Below are 24,108 nucleotides of genomic sequence, written 5' to 3'. Positions count from 1 at the left end.
GGTCTGAACAGTGAAGCGCATATACCTTGTGAGTAAACGGCCGGTGGTGCTCGGAGGTTGGTTGCTACTCCCCATATTGCGTTCATGTGCCACGATCGACTGACAGTATAGTAGCTCGCAATACCATTTTCATTTGAGCACATTGGTCACAAGTGAAGTAGATTGCTGCTTCGAGGTGACAATCTCTTTGAAAATCAATCTAATCAGCTGCAATACATAAAATTGGTAGTAAGGCGTTTTTGGGCACATGCTATATGCAGCACAGTTCAGACCTTAAAGCACAAGTTTCAACTACTAAGTGATATGCATGCATAAAATTTGACTAGTGCCCACAGGCAATTCCTTAAATATATGTTTCAGTTATACATACATACAGGCTGTTTATATACATGCAGAATGCAATACTATAAGACTATGCCTTCACTGTGCCACCACGCCAACACTCCTGTGATATCGCTGCTTTCACCCCTGTCATAAAACCATGTTACGATTGCTAAAGAGAAAATGTACTCTTGATGCTTCATGCATTACTGCACACCAATTCCACACAAGACTGTTCTCCTTTTGTGCAGTGAAACTTAAAATTGCTTGGCTCCTAAACATAATTGACTCTTCTTTTCTTTCATTTTGTGTGCCACGGTAACACTTTCCGAAAGTGTGTTCAGTAAACTTTCGTAAGTGTTTTTCAAGTTCGGCTAAGGTGTCTTGCCATAGTCATAGTGTCTGGGTTACACTTGGCGATGGCAAACTGCTGTGAAGTACAAACTCACTGTTCCGACATCTAGGTAGATGCCATGGTGCCATTCTGGTGGAGGCAGGAAGCAAGTGTTTTTGCTTATTGAAACATTCTTGCCTGTTAAAAGGGTTCCGAAACATCTCTTTCTCGAAACTAATACCCGTGTCACACGGGCACATTTGGAAGGCCTTCCAGTCGATGGCCTTCGAAACGCCAGAACTCTATCGACTCAAAGGGGTTGTCGCGCTGCTACACGGCACTTTTGAAAGGCCTTTGAGTGGTTCCTGCGTTTCTCGCCAAATTGCGTGGCATTGCGTATCTTTATTTTCGTTTTCATGTCACAAAAAGTTAAACAACATTAAAACCACTTAAAAGCACTATAATTTCTTTTATGTTTGTTTATACATTAAAACAATTGTTTATACATTGCCTTACATATATGTTTAGTTTTTCAGTTGTTGAGTAGCGAAACTGCGGCAACGTTTGCGTCGCTGCACGTCGCTGTTGTTGAGAGTGTGTGTAGTTCACGCATATCAAGTGGCAAAAATACTTTATTGAATAATTGATAACACTCATATATAGTATTTTTAGAGCATTTTGGTTTGATTTGTTCTTTCTAACCGTGAGTCGGAGCACACTGTGAACGAGAGGGCATGTTCGCGTTGTTTCCGTTTCCGTTGCTCAAAGGCCATCGAGATTTCGATAGAGTTGTAAGGTGCTCCGTTGACTCGATAGACTATTGACTCGGCGGCCGTCAAAACCGCCCGTGTAGCAGCTCGAACTTGACCTTTGAGTCAACTGACTAACGGTTGGAAGGCCTTCTAAACGCCCGTGTGACACGGGTATAAGCAGCATGCTCGTATGGGTGCGATTTCTTTCAGGTATAGAGATTGGTATAGAGAATGTTCCGAATAATGAATGTGGAGGTGCACGCAGCACAGGAAATAAGCTACCAGACAACTTTTTTTGAAAAGGACTTGATATGAAGGTGATATAATGAGTGCAGTGTTTACTTTCATCTTTAGAACTCTTTTAAAGTACAATGAGAAGACGAAAGAGGAACGACAGAACAAGGCACTTTAGGTACTCCCACCTGAGTAAGTGCCTGTTGCTGCTCTGTCTTGGTCTTTTCATTACGCTTTAATAAGTTCTGAAGATGAATGTCAGACAACTATCCTGCTTTCCCGTATTGCTAAAGGTTTACTTTTCACCATCCCATCCTGTTCATTGGTTCCTCCCAGCTGATATAATGCCAATAGAAAAGCCCTACCTATCGCTTCCTTTTTTGTTTGTAACACTTTGAGGCTGGCATCTGACAAAGATGCATCAGAGCAGCAAAGGAGTGGTGACAGGATGGGTGGGGTGCTATGCTTGACAACCAGCAATTTCTCATCTCCTAGAAAATCTGGAACGATGTGCGTGCATGTGTGTGTCCATGGCTGACGTCTATGGGCCATCACTTTTCATGGAACGTTTGGCATTGCCTAGCATGGGGGGAAAAAATGTGTGGTTTTGAAAGCTGCAGGAGAGAGCAGGCTATCTATCTATTATGCAAGATGAAAGGTTTTCTGCTGCACGCAGTGAAATAATTTTTGGTTCGTGACAGCATCATCAGCACATTGTAAACATTTTCTTACCATATTCAATAAGTGTTTCAGTGCCCCTTTGTAGAATCGCAGGTGGTCAAAATTCATTTGGCACCTGACAAAGTGCGACGTTAGACTAGTTAGTGCATAGCTGTCAACGTTTTTGGTGTAAAAGGTTAGCGGAGGAAACAAGAAACGAGCAGACGCAGCATCAAAACACCGTTGTCTCCGTTGCTATTTGGCAAAAGGTTCACAATCGGGGGTCAACCATCTACTGTGGGAAACGTGTCTCAAGGGAAACGTATAACCATACTGGCTTCTAAAGCTCGAGCTTGATCATTTTGCAGATGCGCTTCACATGACCGAAAGATGGCCGTGCTGCACCAAATTAAAACAGCGCAAGAATGTCTTAAGGCACTATACCTTTTCTGAGGAAGTATTCAATGAACCTCGCATGGCACAGATCATTTGTGCTTTTTCTGTCTGTTTCTTCATTGTTCCACTGACTTTGTGCCACAAACATTGATTTGCGCCCCTCTACTATGACACCCTTGGAGCTCTTGTTTAATTTGGGCATACAGAAAGATCAGTCACTCAAGCAAGTCACTTTCTGCAACATGTTGCCTATTATTTTCAGGTATGCGGTGATATCCACGGCCAGTTCTATGACCTTAAAGAGCTGTTCAAGGTGGGTGGAGATGTGCCCGACACTAACTACCTCTTCATGGGAGACTTTGTCGACCGTGGCTTCTACAGCGTCGAGACCTTCCTTTTACTTCTTGCACTCAAGGCAAGTGCTTCATAAAATGCTCTTTTGAGATCTTACCTTCACATTGAGATATCTGCCATGACTCAAAGCTTCTCCTCAAGCATACCAATCACAGGGCAATGTTACCAATCAGCTGAGGTGTGTTTGTAAAGATTCTTGGCAACATTTATGATGCAAAGTTACTGAAGAAACACCTATTCACTGTAAAGTTCAAGGACGAACCAGAGTAGCATCATCTCCCCCTCTCCAACTTTTCCCTTCAAACAGTGCCAGCAGCACTGTCTAGGGAATCTGCAGAGAAGCTCCAGCTGCAAATGTTGCCCCTGTTGTCAACGTGCTCCACCATGTTGACCGCTCTTATTCCTCAGTATGCATTTCTTTGTTTTCGACACTGGATAAGCCTGATCCCATATTGTCACTTCTCAGAACTTAGCACAGCCCTTTTACCCCCACACCCCATACTGTTATCCTGTCAAATGCTTAAAGGGACTTTAAAGTTAAAGGTGAACATTAAGTTAACATAGACTGTCAAAGTACCCTTTTAGAAACTTTGTAGCGCTTGTTTTGGGCCAAGAAATTACTTCGTTGCAGAGAAAAATCACGACTGCAGTGGCCGCATTCCTCTAGCACAATTCAGATTGTCCACGACAGGCGAAGCAGTATGACACAGTGCAAGTCATTGCCCTCTTTTACCATGCAAGAGTTGGCACTATATTTTTTGCACAAAACATGATTGTGTCCATGGCGAGAGACCGAGGGAAGACAGGTATGTAGGCCATTAGGGCATCCCAAGACAATCACAGGCACGCGGCATTTTCTGCAGCTTGCAGTTAGCACGGGCGGTGCTGGATTGAGCAAAAATGAAACTTCTTAACCATCTGCGTCATTGTCAAGGGTAGCATCAATTAGCTTTTTCTGTGAATTGAATAGAAGTGGAAAAGTAGCACTTTCATTCTGTTATAATGCAATGTAATTATATTTTTACTATCTGTGATGCAGTACCATTACTAACAAAGTTATAATGAGGGAATACAATGTCAGCTGGCTGTATTTTAATGCCTTAGGGAAGTAATAAATTGGGCCCTGCACTTACCTCTATTTTTTGCTCACTAAATCTCTTTCTCAGTAATATTGACATCACAGACATCTTTTAGCATTAACTTATCAGTTTTGCTTGATTTAACATTTGCCTTAGTGTCCATTTAACACACCCCAATTTCAGTGAGGAAGTGACGGTGTGCCTTGCAGACACTGCATTGGACTGATGTGCTCACCAGTCGGCAAGTACAATGAACTGTGCACATTCAGCATGGCACTCATTGGGATGCGATCTCGGCCATCAATGAATAGTGCACTTATTCCTCCCTGGTCACGGATGTTAATGACAAATGGTTCTACTTCAGTTATTCTAGATTCTTTAGTCCACTCCAGTGTTTTAAGTAGGCTCTGAAAGTGTCTGATTACAAAACTTGAGCGCTCTATATTGAAATGCGTGTGATTGCCTTTACTCACAGCCAAGGAAAAGCTTGTGTCGCAAAAAAATTTGTTACAAGTCATGGCATTTGCTAAGTACTACAGAGGGCCACATACAAGGTTACACGTGCGCTACAGAATGTCCTGTTGTTTCTGCTGTCTAACGATGGACCACCTACGAGTGCGTTGCAGCCTTTGTGAGCCTGTGCTGCTGTGTGCAGGTGCGCTATCCTGACCGCATCACACTGATCCGGGGCAACCACGAGAGTCGACAAATCACACAGGTGTACGGCTTCTATGACGAGTGCCTGCGCAAGTATGGCTCTATCACCGTCTGGCGCTACTGCACGGAGATCTTCGACTACCTTTCCCTGTCTGCTGTCATCGATGGCAAGGTACATGGCAGCAGAATGAAGCCAGAATGCCGGTAGAGAGCAGCCCACATAGGAAAATCGGCAAGCTGGCGTGATATCGGTACTCAGGCCAAGAACTGAGCTCTGCAATATTGCAGTACTTATTCCTACCTGGAGATATCAAATTTAATAGGGATTGCAAAATGGAGAGCTTTAGCCTGTGTTTAAATGTATCACAAGGATGAGTCAAATGAAAGTGAGCCAATACGAATATATGACAAACAAAGTACTTTATTTAAAAGTATTTTCCAATAAATAAATAAAAATGAGCATTTAGACATTTGTCCCACTGACTAACAGTTTCATTTCTGTCTTGTAAAACTCCTTGGGTTGCTGCTTCAAATATTCTGTATCAGACTCTTTGACGTCATCATCCATCACGAATCTGGTTCCCTTGAGCTGTTTTTTTTTTTTTTTCAATTGCCAAAAAATGTGCAAGTCTCAAGGTGACAGATTTGGGCTGTATGGTGGATGTTAGTCTTTCCCACTTGAACTTTGCCAGTTTGTGTTAACCACATCAGCGACGTGGGGATGGGCAATGTCGTGGAGCAAGATGACCCCACTTGTCAATTTTCCACATCATTCGTTCTTGATTGCAACATGCAGTCAATCCAGTATTTCACAATATTAGAATTGATTGCGAGTCTCTCCAGATTTAACAAATTCAATAGCTAAGGGCCCCTGATGATTGCCTTTGCTTTCTTTGGGGGTGGTGAATTCGAATGTTCCCACCGTAAGCTTTGCTGTCGTGTTTCAGGCTCGTAGTAGTGGCCCCATGTTATCCCCGGTCACAATTGCAGCCAAAAAGTTGTTGCCCTCATTCTGATACTGTATTGGATGAGTCAAGGCAGCGCCGAAGCCCTCCATCTTCTGGTGGTGGTTCAATATCTTGGGCATCCATTGTTCACACAAGAGCTGATAATCAAGATGGTCATGAATGATAATGTAAACCAAACCATGACTAATGCTGACACGCTCTGCCAGTTCATTGATTCTTATCCTCTGTTCTTGTCTAATCAGCTCACCAGCCTTTGCAGTTGTGTATCTCAGCTTGAGAAATCTAGAAGAAACACTGAGGCAAGATCGCCACAATCATCTCACCACATACTTCTCAGTGGCTTGCACAAGAAAACCCTATGTCCGCCAACCTTGCATGCTTTACGCCTGAGCGTTGCATGGCTAGGAGTGCGGGTTATACATGGCTCTTTCAGCTGCTGGCTGATTTTAGCTCAGAATTTGACAGCAAGGAAGCATTTCGCTGTATGTTCAGTTTCATGCCATATTTGCAGGCGATACTTGCCCGTTTTTGTTCTCATTATAGCTAAAGTGCACTTCATCTGCGTTGGCACCACTTCAAAAATGTACATTTTGCTCCTACAGAACTGGCATCATCTGTCACCGCTATGTCACCGCTATAGGCACGTCATTCTATTCAATAAACCGAATAGTAACCTTATAGAATGAGTTGTCTATTCTCATGCATTGACAATCATCCTCGATCGTATCTGCATGATTTTTAAAGCAAATGACTTTGTTTAGATCTTTCACCTGTTTTCATGGTCGGAGGTTGGTGGTTATGGTTGGATTTGCAAAGTATGTGTGCTCCCACATAACTGTGCTGCAGGGCAAGTTTGTTGCTAAACAGCAATTATAGCTCTTTAAGACATGCATGCTTTCACATGTGCTGTCCACCTGTAAAAACCGCATTAGATGGGCTTGCTAGCAGCTGTGTTCTCTGCGGAATTATGCAGTGAAACAGCTAATGCTACCCAAATATTCTGGCTGCAATAAATATGTGCCTTCAAGTACACTGTTCCTTTAACCCTTTGAGGGTCGAATTATTTTGAAAAAAATTTTCCCGGGTGGTCAAATTATTTTATTGCGGATATTGAATGTACAAGATGTATAAAGTCGGGAATAAATAGTAAAAAAAAATTAGGGAACAGTATTTTGGTGTCGGCATCACTCAGAACTGCAATATGTTCAATAGTATTTTAGAGTGTGGTACTCCTTGAAACACGCGCCTTCGCGCAGCCGCAGAGAGCGAGAATACCTCATGAGCGGCGGTGATAAAAGAGCTAAGAGCCGTGCCAATCAAGATAGAAATCAACTTCCGCCGCCCCTGCGATAGCGTGCCGACAAAGATAAAAATCACGTTTCGCGCGCCTCTGTTGCGGCGGAGCCGAAACCGCGAAAGCGCATTGCCGCAGAGAGCGAGAATACCTCGCGAGCGGCGGTTATAAACAAGCTAAGAGCAGCGCCAATCAAGATAGAAATCAACTTCTACAGCATTTGCAAGAGAGTGCCGACAAAGAGAAAAATCACGTTTCGCGCGCCTCCGTTGCGATCACGCGGCGAAACCGAAACCGAAAAAGGGGTGTGGCCGCAGTCTGCGCGACGCGCTGAAGCTTGAAGTCAGTTCTGTTTATATTCTTGTAAGACCTAAGAGGTGGCAGCACCTCCCAGTAAGCATGCATCGTCATTATGGCGCGAAATTTCAAACGGAGGGTCGAAACCGTACCCGTACGGCGAAGACCTTGCGGGACAGAAAACTGCCGCCATACATGTACGGCGAAAACCGTCAAAGGGTTAATAAAGCAAATACTGTATTTACTCGCATAATGATAGCACCCCTGAATTTTGTCATCAAAATTTGATTTTTTTTCTTTCCTGTTTAATGATCGAACCCCAAACTTGTCGCAGCAGTATGTTGTGTGCCAAGTCTAGCTAATGATGACTGTGCTTACCATTTGTCGAATGCTGTGAAATGCTGCGCGAACGATTCTTGAAGACATACCAAGCGGTCGGCACGCACCAAACATTCTTAAGCAGATGCCTCATTTCATTCCTTTCATCACTTTCCGCAATTCCATGAAAAAAAAAGCTACAACCAAACTTGCCTTGGCTTTATTACTTGTAGGCTTCATAATGGTTTTGGCCAACAACGACGACAACAAAGGCGCCTTTCGATTCTCTTCGTCTGCACTCGTGGGCACGCAACAAATCACGAGCGGCAACGATAGTGGCCACGTTTGCACTGATAGGTTAGAAGTGTACCCTATTCTTATGCCGACGGTTGTAACACAGCTAAGATATTCGCCCACCTTTAGCGGAAATGTGCCGTATTAGGATAGTAGTGAAGGCAAATGCCGCAGTTACCGCAGCATGCCCGCCATGTGTTTCTATGTCACTGGCAACTAAGCGCGGCCATCCCTGTGTCTGTCCCCACAAAGTGGACATGGCTATGTTATTGTCGCAAACTTGCCGATGTTAGCGATATTACTCATTACTGATACGAAAGAAACTGTCTCAATGCGCAAAATGAACTCGCGAGAACAAAAACAAATTGTGTTTGGTGTGTTCTGCTTGCTCCGCCGGCAGCCATGTTTGTTTTGGTGTTCCGCACCAGTCCCACACTATTACAGCGCAAATGTACAGCGGCAGCCGCCTGCTTCATAGAGTTTCTTACAATAATTATTGTATGAAACTATATTGCCTGCTTGACCTCTTGTCATCCAGCAGCAAATGTAGGATGAAAAAAAAAATTTTTGCGGGAAATTGTACCCTGTAATGATCGCACTGCCGAGTTTGCGTAAATTTTTGTTTTACAAAAAAGTGAGATCATTATGCGAGTAAATACGATAGCTGTTGCAAAGTGTTCAGCTATTCGCTTACATTGACTACGATTGTTGATAGTTTCTGCCTGAATTGTTTTGGCACTGCTTATACTGTGTGCTCCTCTTTAGCTTCTGGCAGCCTCTGTTTTGGACATTACTTGTTGAACAAGGTTTGTCAAGTTTTCTCAACGGCTTCTGCTCTCCTGGCATGTGCAGATCTTCTGCGTTCATGGGGGCCTGTCTCCATCCATTCAAACCCTGGACCAGATTCGCACCATTGACCGCAAGCAGGAGGTGCCTCATGATGGCCCCATGTGCGATCTGCTCTGGTCAGACCCTGAAGGTGAGCTCTTACATTCCTTGTGGGCAGCAGCTGGCACAGTGCAAGCTTGGTGCATCCCAGAGGGAAATGCTGCAGTATGAGAGAGCTTTTGACCAGCCTCTACAGCTGCTGACTGGTTATTCATACTCTGCAGCAGGGCCTTACAACCATGTTAAAGAAAAGGAAACATTCTGCATGTGGCCAGTAAAGCTTGTCAAAGCATAGCTGCTGCCTAAAGGCCAACAAAAAGAGTGGAACAGTCGCCAACCATTAATTTGGACATGCTTATTTAGACAGCTTCATGGCACCGCTTGTTGTCTTATAGATGTAATTTAAGGACAACCAAAATAAGATGCCTCACAGTGCGCCATTTGATAATTTAGACTCTGGCAACACCACTGCGTGCTAGTTGGCCACTGAGTGGTTTGGTTTGTCTGTAGCACTTCTTCAAAACCGAAAGTGGCAAAGCCTGTTTGATTCAGTAGTTGCTGACTGCAGCCAAATCGTGGGACAAGCCACTAAGTTGTAAAGGCGGCATTTATGGTCTGTTTTGTGCATTCTGCACTACCACCTTTTGCTCCTTTAATGTTAAGGGGGAATGTGGCAATGAAAACATTTTTTTAAAATTGTTTATAGGAATAAATTGATGAAATTTGACATGCACGTCTAGTTTGTTATGCTGACATCATAACTGGAGTCAGTTTTGTGGTATCTGTTACAACTTTCGAGTTACAACACTTGACAGCCTGTAATGGTCATCCCCAATTTATTTATTTATTTACAATACTGCCAGTCTCTACTGAGACCATAGCACTATGTGAATAATTAGTTAATTGCACATAAGCACCAAGATTTTCACATCAGCATGTTCACAAAGGCCTGCTCTGTGCAACAAAGCTATTAGCTTTAATGCCGAAATGAGCATAATTTTTTTTTACCTTTCCGATGCATATTATCTTAACAACTTCTGAAAAAAAAAATACAAATGTTTTTATGAGGTGCAGATAAAGATGCACAGCTTTACTGCACTCATCATTGTTTCATAATCTAAGTGCAAAAGACAGTGATTTTGTCTTGATTTATTTGAAATGGCACTGCGATGACTGAAAGCAACTGCACAAAAAATTAAAGCTGTGAAAACGGCGCTCAAGAGTTTTGTTTGTTGTAAAAATTTAAATACATTTACTTTAAGCATATGAAACTCGCCTGAGGTGTAGTCCTTTGCCTGTGAGGACACATTTTCTTTACATTTTGATGTTTTCTTTTTTTCTTTTTTGCGGCGGTTTTATGCTCCTTAGTTATCTTTTTGATGCATCATGCATCATGCAGGAGTATATGAGAGTGCATTCAAAGCGTCCGCTTTTGTCTCCTCTCGTGAAACCTCTTCATTAGTGAGAGCTGCTGCTAAAATCTGCAGCTGAATATCTGATATCACGTTGCCGTAGGCGGTTTTGAACTCGCTTCCTTTGGGGCTTATCACAGAACACGTGTGTAAGGCTGCCACGATCATCAATCACCTTTACGGGAATGCACAGCTCGCTGCTGTACAAATGCACGCGAGAGAGGTTGATCAGCAATTCAAATCTACAACAGCCAGAAGGAGCACTCCCTGTGCCCCATGTGACTACTGCGCCCTATAGTGATGCCACTTTTGCCTTTTTTTCACTTGCGTTTGCTGGTTTTATTTTTCATTGGAGAAATACATAGCTGCGGCTATCTGGTCGGTGGCGAGCGACATGGCCAGTGCAGAGGCAACGGAGGTAAATGGGCTTGTCATCTGGAGTTCTCCACTCGGTAAGGTTCCGGTATCAGGAAGGGGAATACAGGTCGCTGTGAGGCGTAGCTGTTGGCACCGGTCAGGCGTCAGGTCAGGAAACGGAGCAGGCAGCAGGAAAACTGAGGTTGGCAAATTCTTGCCGCACCACTGCCTGAATGGGAGAGATTGCTGGGGCTAGTTGGTCGATCATGGAGTCAAGTTGGACGTGGATGGAACGGCGCAGGACTTGTAGCCTTGAGCTCGTGGTGAACAATATGAGTGACACGCTCATTAAGGGTGGTGAAGCTGTATGGTCGACGCAAGACGATGTTGCAGCCTTGTTAGGGTGCCGGGAGAACTGTGGAATGACGCGGTGGCTTTTGGCGAGCTCAAAACGTGGCATTCCTTGACAATGACGTCGATGGTGGACTCATTGCTGAATACCAACAAGTAAAACACGTCGTCCACAATCCCTTTCGATATGTGGCTAACTTTGTCAACCTCGGTCATTTTGTCGTCGACTTTCCGGCAAAGAGCGAGCACGTCTTGTATGTACGAGACATACGATTCAGTAGAAGACTGAACTCGGGTAGCAAGCTCTTTCCTAGCAGCCAGCTGCCGACCGGTGGGATTTCTAAAGAGGTCGCTGAGCTTCTCCTTGAAAGCATCCCAGCTAGAGATCTCGTCCTCATGTGTTCGGAACGAGGACAATAGGACATTCTCTAGGATAATGGTAAATCCCAGCGGTTGTTTTGACTAACACGCTCATACAGGTTGAGCCAGTCCTAAACGACGACTTTATCTTGGCCGGAGAATATGCCAGGATCGCGGGGGTTGGTGACTGTAACGTGAGTTGTTGGCGGGGTCAGAGGAGTAGAAGCAGACGAGGCGTCGTCACCAGGAGCCATGGCAGGACGGTGCGGCCGCTGCGGAGCTCCGTGGCGAGGACGGGGAATGGCACCCTCCACCAAAATGTTACACGAACGGAAGATTAACAACTGGAGACTATTTACAAAGGATAATGCAGCGCTGGCCAGTTCAACCTACAGCTCGAGAGCCAAAGAGCGTTCGTCGTCGTCGAGGTGCCTGCATGCATCGTCCACAAGAAACATGCAATATGCATGCATCAGTAGCTTCCCATGTTGGCCTGCAGCTGGCAAGGGAAGTGCTGCGCTGCTATGGTTGGCTGCGTCGTGTAGTATTCGCTGTGGAACTGCCCTCCTCTGGCTCGTCAATATGTTGCTGTGCTGTGGTTAATTCCTTTTATTGTAACCAAAATGCGCAGGTTACCTGGTTATTATGAGTGGACCACTCTCTCGTATACTCCTTGTGAAACATTTCGGCTGCTGAAAAAATGTTCACAATAGCCAAGATTTTCCTCTAAATGGTATTTTTACATCTGGGCTTGACTCGGACATGCTAAGGCCCTGTAGTGGCTACACTGTTTTCTTCAGTGGTGCTTTAACTAGCATAGAAAATAATGGAAAGTGCAAGAATCGGTTTGGTTCGGCAGATGACTTTAGCAGGTGATGAGGCAGCAACTTCCTAAATGCTATATTTGTCACCAAGAATGTGAAAATACATTACAGGAACATTCTATAGTATACTTTCTGTACAAAAGTCATCGCTAGAAACACAGTGTACATGCTGTCAGTTGCCATAAAGTTTGCAAGGTTACAAGTTCATTTTAGTGAATTCTGATTATTTGCGCACTCATTAATGCTCACTGCTGATAGCATCAGTAGTGGAACACATATTTAGAAGATTGTTGTTTGACAGTGTACTAATGGCATCAAATAAATGCTAACAATGTAGCACATTCCACAATCATAACTGAAGGTAGAGTGCGTGCTGTCGGCTAGTCGCCACCATAGATGGGCGTGCATATCCAGCTTTCCCACAGGGTGCGAGAATGCTCACTCTGCTGTTAGTTTTTTTTTTCCCCCATTATCCCACTTTCAAATCACCGAAAACAGGAAACAACTATAGCAGTTGTGCAACCATTCTCGCATGTGGGCGCCCTCTTTTGTAGACTTGGCAAGATTACCAAAGAGAGCTCTGTAGAAATACTATAAGGTAATGTGTTCTTGTCTCATGCCATGAAACACTTTCTTTTCTTCAGTCAAACATTTAACCTTGTTCCACCAAGTAAGTGCAATGTTTGTGTTTTGAGAGAATACTACAGTCGCCGACCGATTTTCCGGACTCCAAAAATTCGGACATGCCCGATTATTCGGTCAGCTTCGCGGCACCGCCATTCTCCCCATAGAGCATAATGTATAACAACTGCCGAAAGTTCGGACACCTTGCAACCTCTCGTCTTATTTTTCGGACTCTCCTTGAGCCAACTCGGTCGAGAGCACCGTGCACCGACTCTGACCTGTGCACGGTTCGACTTGCTGAACGCCATTTTTGTTTTGAACGAAGCTTCCTTGCTGCCCCACGAAGTGGCGCTACTGGAAATCCCCGCTCATCATCATCGTTTCCTGGTTCGATAGAGTGGCTCTGCAGCAGTTCCGGTTTCAGCTTAGTAAGCCATGTCAAGACAATCTAGCAGCTGATTTGTTTCTTCGCGCACGACGCTGCGAGCTGGCCGCATTTTTTCGTTTGTGTGACTGGTGCCTGCACAGCGGTGTTTGCTCTGTGTGCTGTGTCGAGGTTTCGGTGATCCAACGCGGCATACGGAAACATCGCGTCAAGTATCTAATGGCGCCGACAGTGCCCGCGCAGACTGCGCTGCGGAATGCCGGCAAGCGGGTGCCGGGAGGCCTAAGATTTGTCACCTTCCGATGTGCTCCCTACCGACGCGAAAAATGTTCTGCCGAGACTTGCGCAGTGGTTGCATTGCGATTCCGGACACCGTCTCATTGACAGTTTCACAGGTGGTGACACTGCTGTACTGACATGCGCAGAACTCGACGACGGCGAGATCATTCGTCAGGTTTCTGCTGCACCGCCGGACGATGACCGAGTCGGAAGTTGACGCACGATGTGCTACGCTGCCGTCGCATGCGGATCGTGTAGTACAAGCAGTGACTGTGCTTTCAGCCTCCTATAGTGACCGTACGCCCCTCTCCGAGATTCAGGCTTATCTGATTGCGCGTAAACGGAACAGCATGCAACGGCGCATTCACGATTTCTTCAAGCCTACTGCCGAGCCTGAATAAGTGCGTGGAAATAAAGGATTTCATTTTTTTTTCTTAATCTGCTTTTTCGGACACCTGTTTATTCGGACATTTCCGCAGTCCCCTTGAGGCCCGAATAAACGGTCGGCGACTGTACATCTGTCTAAAGCAATTAGTGTTTGTTTTCATTGTCCCCTTTAAACTTAAAGGGACACTAAAGGTTACTATTAAGTCAACGTGGACTGTTGAAATACCATCACAGAAGCCTCGAAACACTTGTTTCGTGCCAAGGAGAGACTTATTTTAAGAGAAAATGCGTTCTGAAGCGTCCGCGTACCTCTAGCGCAGTTCAAATCGCCCGCCCTCCGATCGAGGAGTACTGACATCATGGTCTCATAGTGACGTTGTGCCATCGGCGAGTAGAACGGCGTTCGCAGACGGCGCTACGGCTTTTCTGCGCAAAACGCAAATGCGCGGCCAGAAACAGAGCCAAGACAGAGCCGACAGCAGAGCGAAAGCGGGAGTATGGTGGCTAGCGGAAGGAGAAACGAATTACGTCCCACGGCACACGGAGAGTCAGTTTTCGTTAAACTATAGGCTGCGGCGAGCTCGCAGCGTGGTCGGCATGGTGTGTGAGAAGTGACGAGCCTTTTCGCACTCGCAACAAAGCATAAAAAAGTGCGAATCGACGCAAAACTCGGCCTAGCAACGTGCTTCGCCACAGCCAGGGCTCCATACGACCCAAGCTGTCACGACCCAGGTGTCGTTTCCCGCACCGCCACCAGGCGCCGCTACTATACCTCAAACTCCAGCGCAAGACGCCCATAAGCTGGTACTTCATTCTATGACGCAAACTTCGACGCTCATCGCAATGGACCCTGACACCGACAGATTGGCTCGCGATGGTGGGCTCAACTTCAGCGATTTGAGCACCGACGAGCGTGACCTGCTGCTGAGGGCTCGCACTGCCGGCGTCGTTGCGTACTACGACGGCGGCTTCGACACCGGCTCTCCGGAGCGGGAAAGCAACTAGGGCTTCCCATGACATCACATGGACGTGGCATTCTCGCTGCTTGTTCCAAATGAAAGTTTCGTGAGCCAGCAGAACCCTCACAGCACGACACGATAACCAAACTACTGAAACTCCAAAGCGTGCGTGGCGCAGAGTCGAGCGAAAATGAAACCTTTCAAACACCCATATTACTGAAGGGTAATGTCAAAATGTTATTTTTCCTTAGAATCGAATAGGCGTAGACAAGTAGCATCTTTTTCCGTCTTATAATCGAATGAAATGATATTTTTAATACGAGTAGTTGAGTATTAGTAACACAAATTATGAGGAGTCCTTTCGTCATCGGGCTAGTACCGGAATGTCGCTGGGGGGTCTCAAATCGTGTCATGCATTTACCTCAATTTCTCGATTGCTAAAGCTCTGTTCGCGATTAAATTGACGCCTTAGACGTTCTAGAACATTGCTCTACCACTTTAACTTGAGTTTCTGGTAACCTTTAGTGTCCCTTTAAGGGAACACTAATTCCGAGGTAAAATGTGTCGTCCTTGCTGCTAATAATGTTCCTCTGACTCCCAGTTGTTGAAGAACATCGCATCATCCGTATCATATCATTTGTGAAAGCAGCTTGTTCACTTCTAACTCTTCAACTGCAAAAGATTAGTTACTCTTAAGCTGGCAAAGAAATCTTTTACACTCGCTTGATATTCCACTCTACATTTATGTCATTCTTAAGAAGAAAAAAATATGTCTTGCAGTGCCTTGACAGTCCTATATACCGTATTTACTCGCATAATGATCGCACTCGCGTAATGATCGCACCCCTAAATTTTGTCGTCAAAATTCGATTTGTTTTTAATTTCCCGCGTAATGATCGCACCCCGTACTTGCCGCAGCGATACGTCGTGTGCTAACTCTAGCGAATAATGATCGCGCTTATCACCTGTCGAATGCTACGCGAACGACTCTTTAAGACAAGACAAGCGGCCTGCACACACTAAACATTCTTATGTAGATGCCTCATTTCATTACTTTCATCACTTTCCGCACTTCCATGACAAAATGAGGTACAACCAAATTTGCCTTTATTATGGGTTGCCTTTATAATGGCTGATGTCAACAAAAACAATAAAGGTGCATTTCGATTCTTTTCATCTGCTTTTGCACTCGTGAGCACGCAATAAATCGCGCACGGCAATGACAGTAGCCAGGTTTACTCTGATACGTTAAAAGTGTACTTTATTCATACGCCGCCGCTTGTAACACAGCTAAGATATTCGCCCACCCTTAGCGGAAACGTGCCGTATTAGGATAGTAGCGAAGACAGATGCCGCAGTTTCCTCAGCATGCCCGTCATGTGTTTCTATATCACTGGCAGCTAAGCGCGCCCATCCGTCTCTGTCCCCTCAAAGTGGACATGGCTACGTTATTGCCGCAAACTTGCCGATATTAACGATAATAGTCATCACTGATACGGAAGAAACTGTTTCAATGCACGTAATGTACTCACAAGAAGAAAAAAAATCGCGTTTGGCGCGTTTGGCTTGCTCCGCCAGCCGCCATTTTTGTTTTGGTGTCCCGCACCCGCAATCTCGCATCCCACAGCAAATGCGGGACGAAAAAAAAAATTTTTTTTCGCAGAAAATTTAACCCGCATAATGATCGCACCCCTGTATTTGCGTCAATTTTTCTGACAAAAAAATGCGATCATTATGCGAGTAAATACAGTACTAATACAGTAAAACTCCGGTTATGCAATCACGGCTGGTACGAATTTCGGTATGATACGAATTCGTAACATTCCGCAGCCGAAATACATTGCTTACAATAAGGAAAACATCTGTTGTTCCCAACGCATTGCTGCGCCGCTGTAGATCATACGAACACGTGAGCCACAGTTCCGGCCAAGCCGGTGGAGTGACCGGCACAGACAAGCTGGCACAGTCGGATTTGGGCGTGATCCATAGTCACTAAGCAACTGGCTACGTCACGCGGCTGCGTAGTCTCTCACTGGTTCCCTGTTGACTGGACCGGACCACATCACAGCCTGATGCTTTGACCATCGGTGAAGAAGACGAAGACCGCTGCAGCAACAATGACTGCGGCACCAGCCACGACAGGCTATCCACGACGGTCAAAACGTCCCTTGCACTAGACGTACTGAGGTGTTCAATGGCGTGCGAAAACATTCATGAGGTCACGTGTGCACACCTTTACGCCTTCCAAAAGGCGATCGTTGATGGTTTAGGCGAGAAGAAAACGCACATGTATAGTAGAACCACATTGATACGTTTTTTCAAGGGACTGCGGAATAAAGTAAAAAAAAACGACATAACAGCCAGGGAAACGTAACTCTGAAGACCAGCAATCACCACAGCTATGTCATAAACGGCTCGGAATGGTTGCCATTACACTTATCAGATGTCTTGGTGATCATACTGTGACTGAGGACGTTGTGTGCGCACGTGTATAATTAAGGGGCATTGTACAATGTTTTGTGACAGTGGCCCCTTTCAACTCTTATATGCGCGACTGCAACAGTTTGCTCGTACTTCACCGCATAACATGGTTCCATTGCGGCGAAGCTGACTAAAGAGAACTGGCAGGTATGCTACGCGCATAAGACCTTACCGACTCCAAAATAAATGTAACGCTGCTCTCAGTGGACCTGGCCCAGTGTGCGTGGTTCCCGGTGGGCTTTAACTGATGCACGCTTTGTTTAGGGGGCTTCACCAACTGCTCTGTGCACATGGCTTGTGCAACTTTGGTCGCTTACTACATGTCGGTCGCTTGTTCCGACGCAACAGTCGCTTGTTGCAAATTGACATGACATGACATGACATGACAAATTGACATGACCGCCACATTCAAATGCAACGTAAGATGCACGAACATTACAGACTGGCGACGTATCAAGGAGAACATAATACATACATGGAAGTCAATGGGATTTAGGTCAGGACTGCGAAAACGCGACATAGCATGGAAAATGCAGCAGCGAGGAATGTAGCGACGAGGTTCCACTGTATTAGGAATTTTCGCTGCTGAAAATAAATTCATTTTTTTCTTCATTTTATGTATGTTTTGATATGAATTTTGGGTGATATAAATATTTCACACAACCCCGTGAAATTCGATTTTACTGTAGATGGATAGCTGTTACAAACCTCGAAAGTGTTGAGGTGCTGCCTGTTCAAATAAGTATTGTTATGTATCTGTAATAGACAACAAGGATTGATTGACTGTCTGTACAATATTGATTTCATGATTGAGTGATTGAATTAGTTATTTTTGCTCGCAGACACGCAGGGCTGGGGGGTTAGCCCGCGAGGTGCAGGCTACCTGTTCGGCAGCGACGTGGTCTCACAATTCAATGCGACCAACCACATCGACATGATCTGCCGTGCACACCAACTTGTCATGGAAGGGTACAAGTGGCACTTCAACGAGACCGTCCTCACCGTCTGGTCAGCACCAAACTACTGCTACAGGTGACTTATCACATTCTGCCTCTTTGGACATCACAGTTAATCTACTGGTTCTTAACTTGGTCTGAACTCAAATGCAGCCATTTGTATTGGAGTTCTTTTTTATGTAAAAGGCAATCGGATGTACTCCTACTTTTTCAAATATAACTTGTCTCCCTTTTGCCAGTGTGGGAGACCTTGAAAGAGCGTTCGTGTATACAGTCGAATCTTGTTAATTAGAACTTCCAGTTTATTCGAACTGACGCCGTGGTCCCATCAAACTTATGTGTATTCCAATGGGCGAATACGCCTGGTAATTTGAATGCACAAGCATTTTCGGCGGTTAATTCGAACATACCGTGCTCCAACAATGCTCTCAGCAGTGCGCCAAATCACGCGGAGGCGCCTCCAACCAGCATTGCTCTGACCCCACCATAGAGGAGAAAGGATTAGGAAAAACCCCTCAAAGCCATACACAAAAAAAAAAAAAAATGAAAAGAAACGGGATAGAAATTTCACCCTCTCTCAAAAGGCAGGGTTGCCATTTCTGCGTAGCGCCATGGGAGGGATCGTTGCTGGGCCGATTTTTCGTGGCTCGCTGCGGTGGCAGGCGAGCTGTGAGCGGAGGAGACCAATAAGAATGGCCCCTGCAGTGACATACGCACGGGAAACTGCTATCATGCGGACCCGCTCGACTGCCCTATTCGTACTCATGTCTGGTTCAGCCAGGCTGCTTGTTTCGCACTATCGTCTGCTCGCGTCGGCTGTCGCTTGCACTTGTTTTGGTTGGCTTGGTTGGTCTCGTTTGCATTCGTTTTCTTTACAATTATGCATCTAAACCAAGACATCTCGATGGAAGGGTTGTTGGAGACAGTGCACCATATCTGTTTCTGTATGGCAAGACAGACCCTGAATGGAAGGACTCATTCACTCACCCCCCTTGTCTTTTGGACGTGGCGACGCCACAGCAGAAGGGAGCACACCTATGTGATTATGGTCAGTTGCAACGACTTCATCATCTTGATATGACACGACTCACGTTAAGGACCCATTACAAAGAACGTAAACACAGCATCGATCTGTCAGCAGGTGAAGGAAAAAATATGCAAGCACACAGAGGGAAGCAGCAGCGGAGGCCCAGTCCTGGCCTCGGCAACTCCGCTGCCGCTGCTTCAGTGACAGTAGGTGGCAGGGGTAATTAGCACCATCCAGCAAGCTGGCGGGAAAGCAGATCCGCTTCCCTTCCGCCCTTCCTCGCAACTATGCTCCCCTCTCCCACCTTCGACAGTTCCCGTGCACGCGTGCGCGCCTCCAACTCCGCCGGCTGCGAACGTTGGCCAGCATGGACAGTTTCGTGGTCCTTGCTCGCGACGTGCTTGCACGCCGCAATATTTCACCACGTGCACCGTTTGTGCATCGTGCTATGGTGCACAAATATTTCAAAAACAAGTCCTTCTTTTAATGCAAAAAAATTTTTGAGCCCCTTCGAGTTTGAATTATCGAGATTCGACTATACTGTCAATCCTGGATAAATCGCTGATCCATTTTTCTGGCCCTCACAGCGACTGAAAAATGGTCAGAAAAATTTAACCGTCCGGAAAATCCGTTCAGCCAAAAAAATATATATGATAATGCCCTGCCTCGTACTGTGGCTGGGGGCAAGCAGATTTGCTTGGATTTGCGCAAGGGTGATGTCTCCATATACAGTCGACAATAGCGCCACCACGTTGGCGATCTTCGCCAGCAGAGGTCGCCATGGAGATTGAAGAGACAAGCCACGTTGCTTCAGACCACATAGCTCTCACAAAGCTACATGAGGTGGCACGAAGCACCAAAATGCGAAGCCACACAAACACACACAACGTGCCATTCACGGCTGCTGATGACACTGGAGAACACTTTCAAAAATGTTCCCGGTCTCAAAGATAGCCAAAAGCTACGCTTGCACCTGCACAAAGACTGCTGAAATAGGGAAAGAAATTGTCGACAAAGTGATCAATGTGATTAGCCATCTAAGGCACACTCCGTTTTCGGTGGTGATAGTCTGGAACAAGCATTGACCCAGGAAATTATGCAGAAGTTTACCCGATCATTACAAGAATGTTTGCAGAGGGAGATAAACATGTTACATGATATACATGATAAACAGACTGTTACGAAAAGAAAGCCCAATGCACAAATGTATGTGTAACTATTTACATAGGAAAAGGTTAGTGGTAAACCCGCAGGCTGATACAAAGGTCACAGCTCCAGTAGACAGTCTACCACTTCCTCTTCCTGCCCCTTCTGCACAAACGATTTTGTCCAAATCCACTGTAACAATATCTCAAGCAATTGAGGTGGTTCCTGCATCATGGCAGAAGTTGGAACCCAGACAGTTTCAAATTGCTTCACCAAGGCTCAAATAAAGGTCCTCCAAACTGGAATCTGTGACGACGAAGAGGAGCCTGAAAACCCATCCAATGTCACCGAGTGTGGGATGCGCTGCATGTAAATGGTGGAGTGCTGACGACATCGAACTTGGTCTATTTTTGTATGCTGACAACAGCGCCATATGTGCTGAAGAAATGTCAGATATGGCACTTGTTGAAGTCGTGCAAGATTGCGGTGATAAGGAAGGTGCATCAGAGGCAGATCCGCTGTTTGCTGTGCCCGCCGTGAGAGAAGTGATGGATGCATTTGACATCTTGCGTCGTTCCATTGGCGTGCAGGATGATGAAGCCACATTGCATAATTTAGCTTTTTTGGAGTGCCACATAATGTCATCAATCAGGCAGAAGAAACAAGCTAAAATCGTGCAGTTTTTTTCTCCTAAATAAATTTTGTGATGTAAGCTGACCTGGTGTAAGAGCTTCTCATTTTTGGAGTTTTTCTTTTCCATTATACTTCCCAATTTTCATGTGAAACTGCATCTAACAAAAACCTGTATACTATAATGAAATATTGCAGACTTTCTTCAATTTATTTACATCGAGCTTAAACTGCATTCTTAGTTGTTGTTTCTTTATTATTATACGACACCTGGACTATGCGGCAGTTTTGCGTGGCCCCCCTTAAAGTCATATAATTGGGGTTTCACTGTATGTAGATTCACTCGATGGTCTCAAATACTTCACAAACTTTGAATGCCGATGGCAGACAAATACAGTCATGAGTAACAGTGCGCTGTCATTCTTCTTTTACTTTGACCTTATCGGGGAACAAAAGATTTATTAGTTTTAAATAAAGTACTGATTGTTTTAAAACAACTTGTATTCGGTGTCTACAGCTGCATTGAATTGGCTATCTCTTGTGTCAGTACTTAAAGGGACTCTAAGAGAAACATATAATCAGTCGAAACTGACAAAGTGTCCTTCAGAACTCTGTAATCATTAATTTAGAGGTAATAGGTTGATTATTAGAAGAGAAAATTAAGATACAAGTTTCGTTTGTGAATTTTGTGCCAATATCCCAGTTCATTGTCATGGATTACAATATATTTTCTCATATTTGGGCTGTTTTAGCTCAGTAAAAGCTCTTGAAACTTGCTAAGTTCAGTGTCTGGCTATCTTAAAACACAATGTAGTCCATCTTTGCCGATAATATGTTAACTAGGCGCCAAGCAGACACCGTCAGAATTCGTTACGTCACTACGAGCTAGTACGGAAACTTTCTTTGCAAGGTGTCACCTGTCTTTTGCTTCAGCATCCTTTCTGGTATATTAGTAAAATAAAAATAACCCATGCAATTAGTATATAATAATAATAAATAAATATTAACCTATGCAACTCAAATAATTCTTTATCTTTAGTGTCCCCTTATGCAGTTTATAAATAGCATTGATTCCTGGATCATTACAAAACGTTGATAAATCATAAATGGTATTACCGATTTTAGTCAGACCTTAGTCCTTAGGGTTGTATTCCCAGCTTCCGCAGCCGAATTCCGGAAACACCGAAATGCAAAAGCATTTCTGTACCAGCCAAGATTCTGTACCAGCCATCGGGCAAACTAAATGACCCCGAGTGGTCAAAAATTTTATCCAGAGCTCTCCACTACATCTTTTAGAGCCCACATGTGTTGTGAACACCCAATCAAACGTTGAATAAGTGGCTACAGCTCTAGTACTAGTGCACTTAGTGGCTTTGAAACTTTGGACAAAAAGAGTATGTTGCAGTGGATCCTTGTGGCCTCTTTCTCCACACTTCTCCTGTGCATTCCCACCTAAAATGTTCTTGCTTTCCTGTAGGTGCGGAAACGTCGCCGCCATCTTGGAACTGGACGAGCATTTACAACGGGACTTCACTATATTTGAGGCTGCACCCCAGGTTGGTCTCCTTGTGTATAAGGCCTAGAGTTTGTGGCAGTGAGTCATGATATTAGCTCAGCAGCTTGCTTGAACTTGTGCCCATATATAAAGCTGCTGCGAGGAGTCTCCATGACAGTGGAACTGAAGGAGCGACATTGTGCGTGTACAGTCGCCGACTGATAAATCGGACAGCTTCGCAGCACAGCCAATGCAGTGCATAGGCTTAATATGTAAAGGCGGCTGATATTTCTGACAGCCGCCAGCTCTACATTCGGTTATCCGAACTCCATCCGCGGCTGTAACTGTAGCTGACTCTGCCGTCATTATCTTTTCTGGCAACATCGGCGAGACACCAAGTATGGAACGACAGACAGCTGAGCTAGTTGATAAGGATTCATTCATTCATTCACGCCGGTAGCGGGGAGCAAATGCTTCGTCTGCTTCTCGCTCCAATGGTCATTGAAACACAAGATTACGCAACCTTCAATACTAACTGGCTCTTTGCACATGTGGCAGATTACCTCTAAAGCAGGGTGTGCAGCTGCGTATGCACTCAGCCGTGCTTACAGCCATGCACAGCCTAGGCCGAGATGTGTGCCAGTACCAGTAAATGCAGTACGGTCAAATCCCAGCACAATGAAGTCCTCTTCAGCTAAATTTTCGCCACAACGAAGATTTTTTCATTCCCCATCAATGTCCCACAGAACACAATGCATTGAAATTCCCTCCAAAACGAACTACTTCACGAACATATTTTTCACTTCAATGAAGTTTTTACGGGGCAGATGTGAACAAAATTGTTTAACCTGTAGTCATTGAAACCCGGAAAACTTCTGTCATGCCTTGACAAATCATCGAACTTGATGGCATAAAAAAAAAACACACAAACTGGAGCTGCTCTAGCCATGACGCAGTGTAAACAAAACAGAAAGCCGCATGCCGTGTTGGTGATGGCGATGCAACACGCTCTTATGGAGGAGCATCCGAGCTCTGAGAAAACGTTTTGGGTCACATTACTTAGGAAAGTGTTGCACATATATATAACATACATGGCAATAATTTTATTTTTATAGTATTTCTAATTATTCATTTTCTACAAAGTTTCGTGAAAATGGCTCCAGTGTACAACACCAGTTACTATATGAAGTAGCGGTTGCGAGGTCAAATCCCGGTAGGTTGCAACGAGGGGTTCGGGTGACACACGCTTGACAATGAACGATTGCACGCCATTTGGTCATTGTCTCTCGAAGCTGTTGGATCATCAGGTGGAGCATGTCGCAGCCGACAAAGAAACGAAAGTTTTTGTCGCTAGAAGAGAAGGCTTGAGTAATCACCCAGGCTGAAGCTGGAAAGAAAAATTCAGTCATCACGGAAAAACTCGGAATTCCGGCAAGCTCTCCTGCGACAACATTGAAAAGCAAGCATGCTATAGCCAAAGTGTAGCTTCAGGGACATCAGCAAAGCACAAGAAAATTACTCGGCCGGTGCACAAAGCCTTGTACAAGGCAGTTTACACCTTGTTCGTGGAGACGCAGGCCAAGGAAATC

The 24,108-nt window shown here is 45.0% G+C and overlaps 1 protein-coding gene across 1 annotated transcript in view; it reads left to right on the top strand.

Annotated features, from left to right (window-relative positions):
• LOC139056269 (serine/threonine-protein phosphatase 4 catalytic subunit) overlaps positions 1 to 24,108 on the top strand; it is a 32,986-nt gene that overhangs the window by 4,813 nt on the left and 4,065 nt on the right. Inside the window, exons 3-7 of the mRNA XM_070534355.1 lie at positions 2,960 to 3,112; positions 4,786 to 4,959; positions 8,811 to 8,937; positions 18,108 to 18,297; positions 22,502 to 22,580. Of these exons, the coding sequence (XP_070390456.1) occupies positions 2,960 to 3,112; positions 4,786 to 4,959; positions 8,811 to 8,937; positions 18,108 to 18,297; positions 22,502 to 22,580 (723 nt within the window). The remainder of the gene's footprint in view (positions 1 to 2,959; positions 3,113 to 4,785; positions 4,960 to 8,810; positions 8,938 to 18,107; positions 18,298 to 22,501; positions 22,581 to 24,108) is intronic.

This window comes from Dermacentor albipictus, chromosome 2 (assembly GCF_038994185.2).
Source record: "Dermacentor albipictus isolate Rhodes 1998 colony chromosome 2, USDA_Dalb.pri_finalv2, whole genome shotgun sequence".
Lineage (NCBI taxonomy): Eukaryota > Metazoa > Arthropoda > Arachnida > Ixodida > Ixodidae > Dermacentor > Dermacentor albipictus.
Note: the sequence above shows the minus strand (reverse complement) of the source record. Positions and strands in the feature narration are given on the sequence as shown.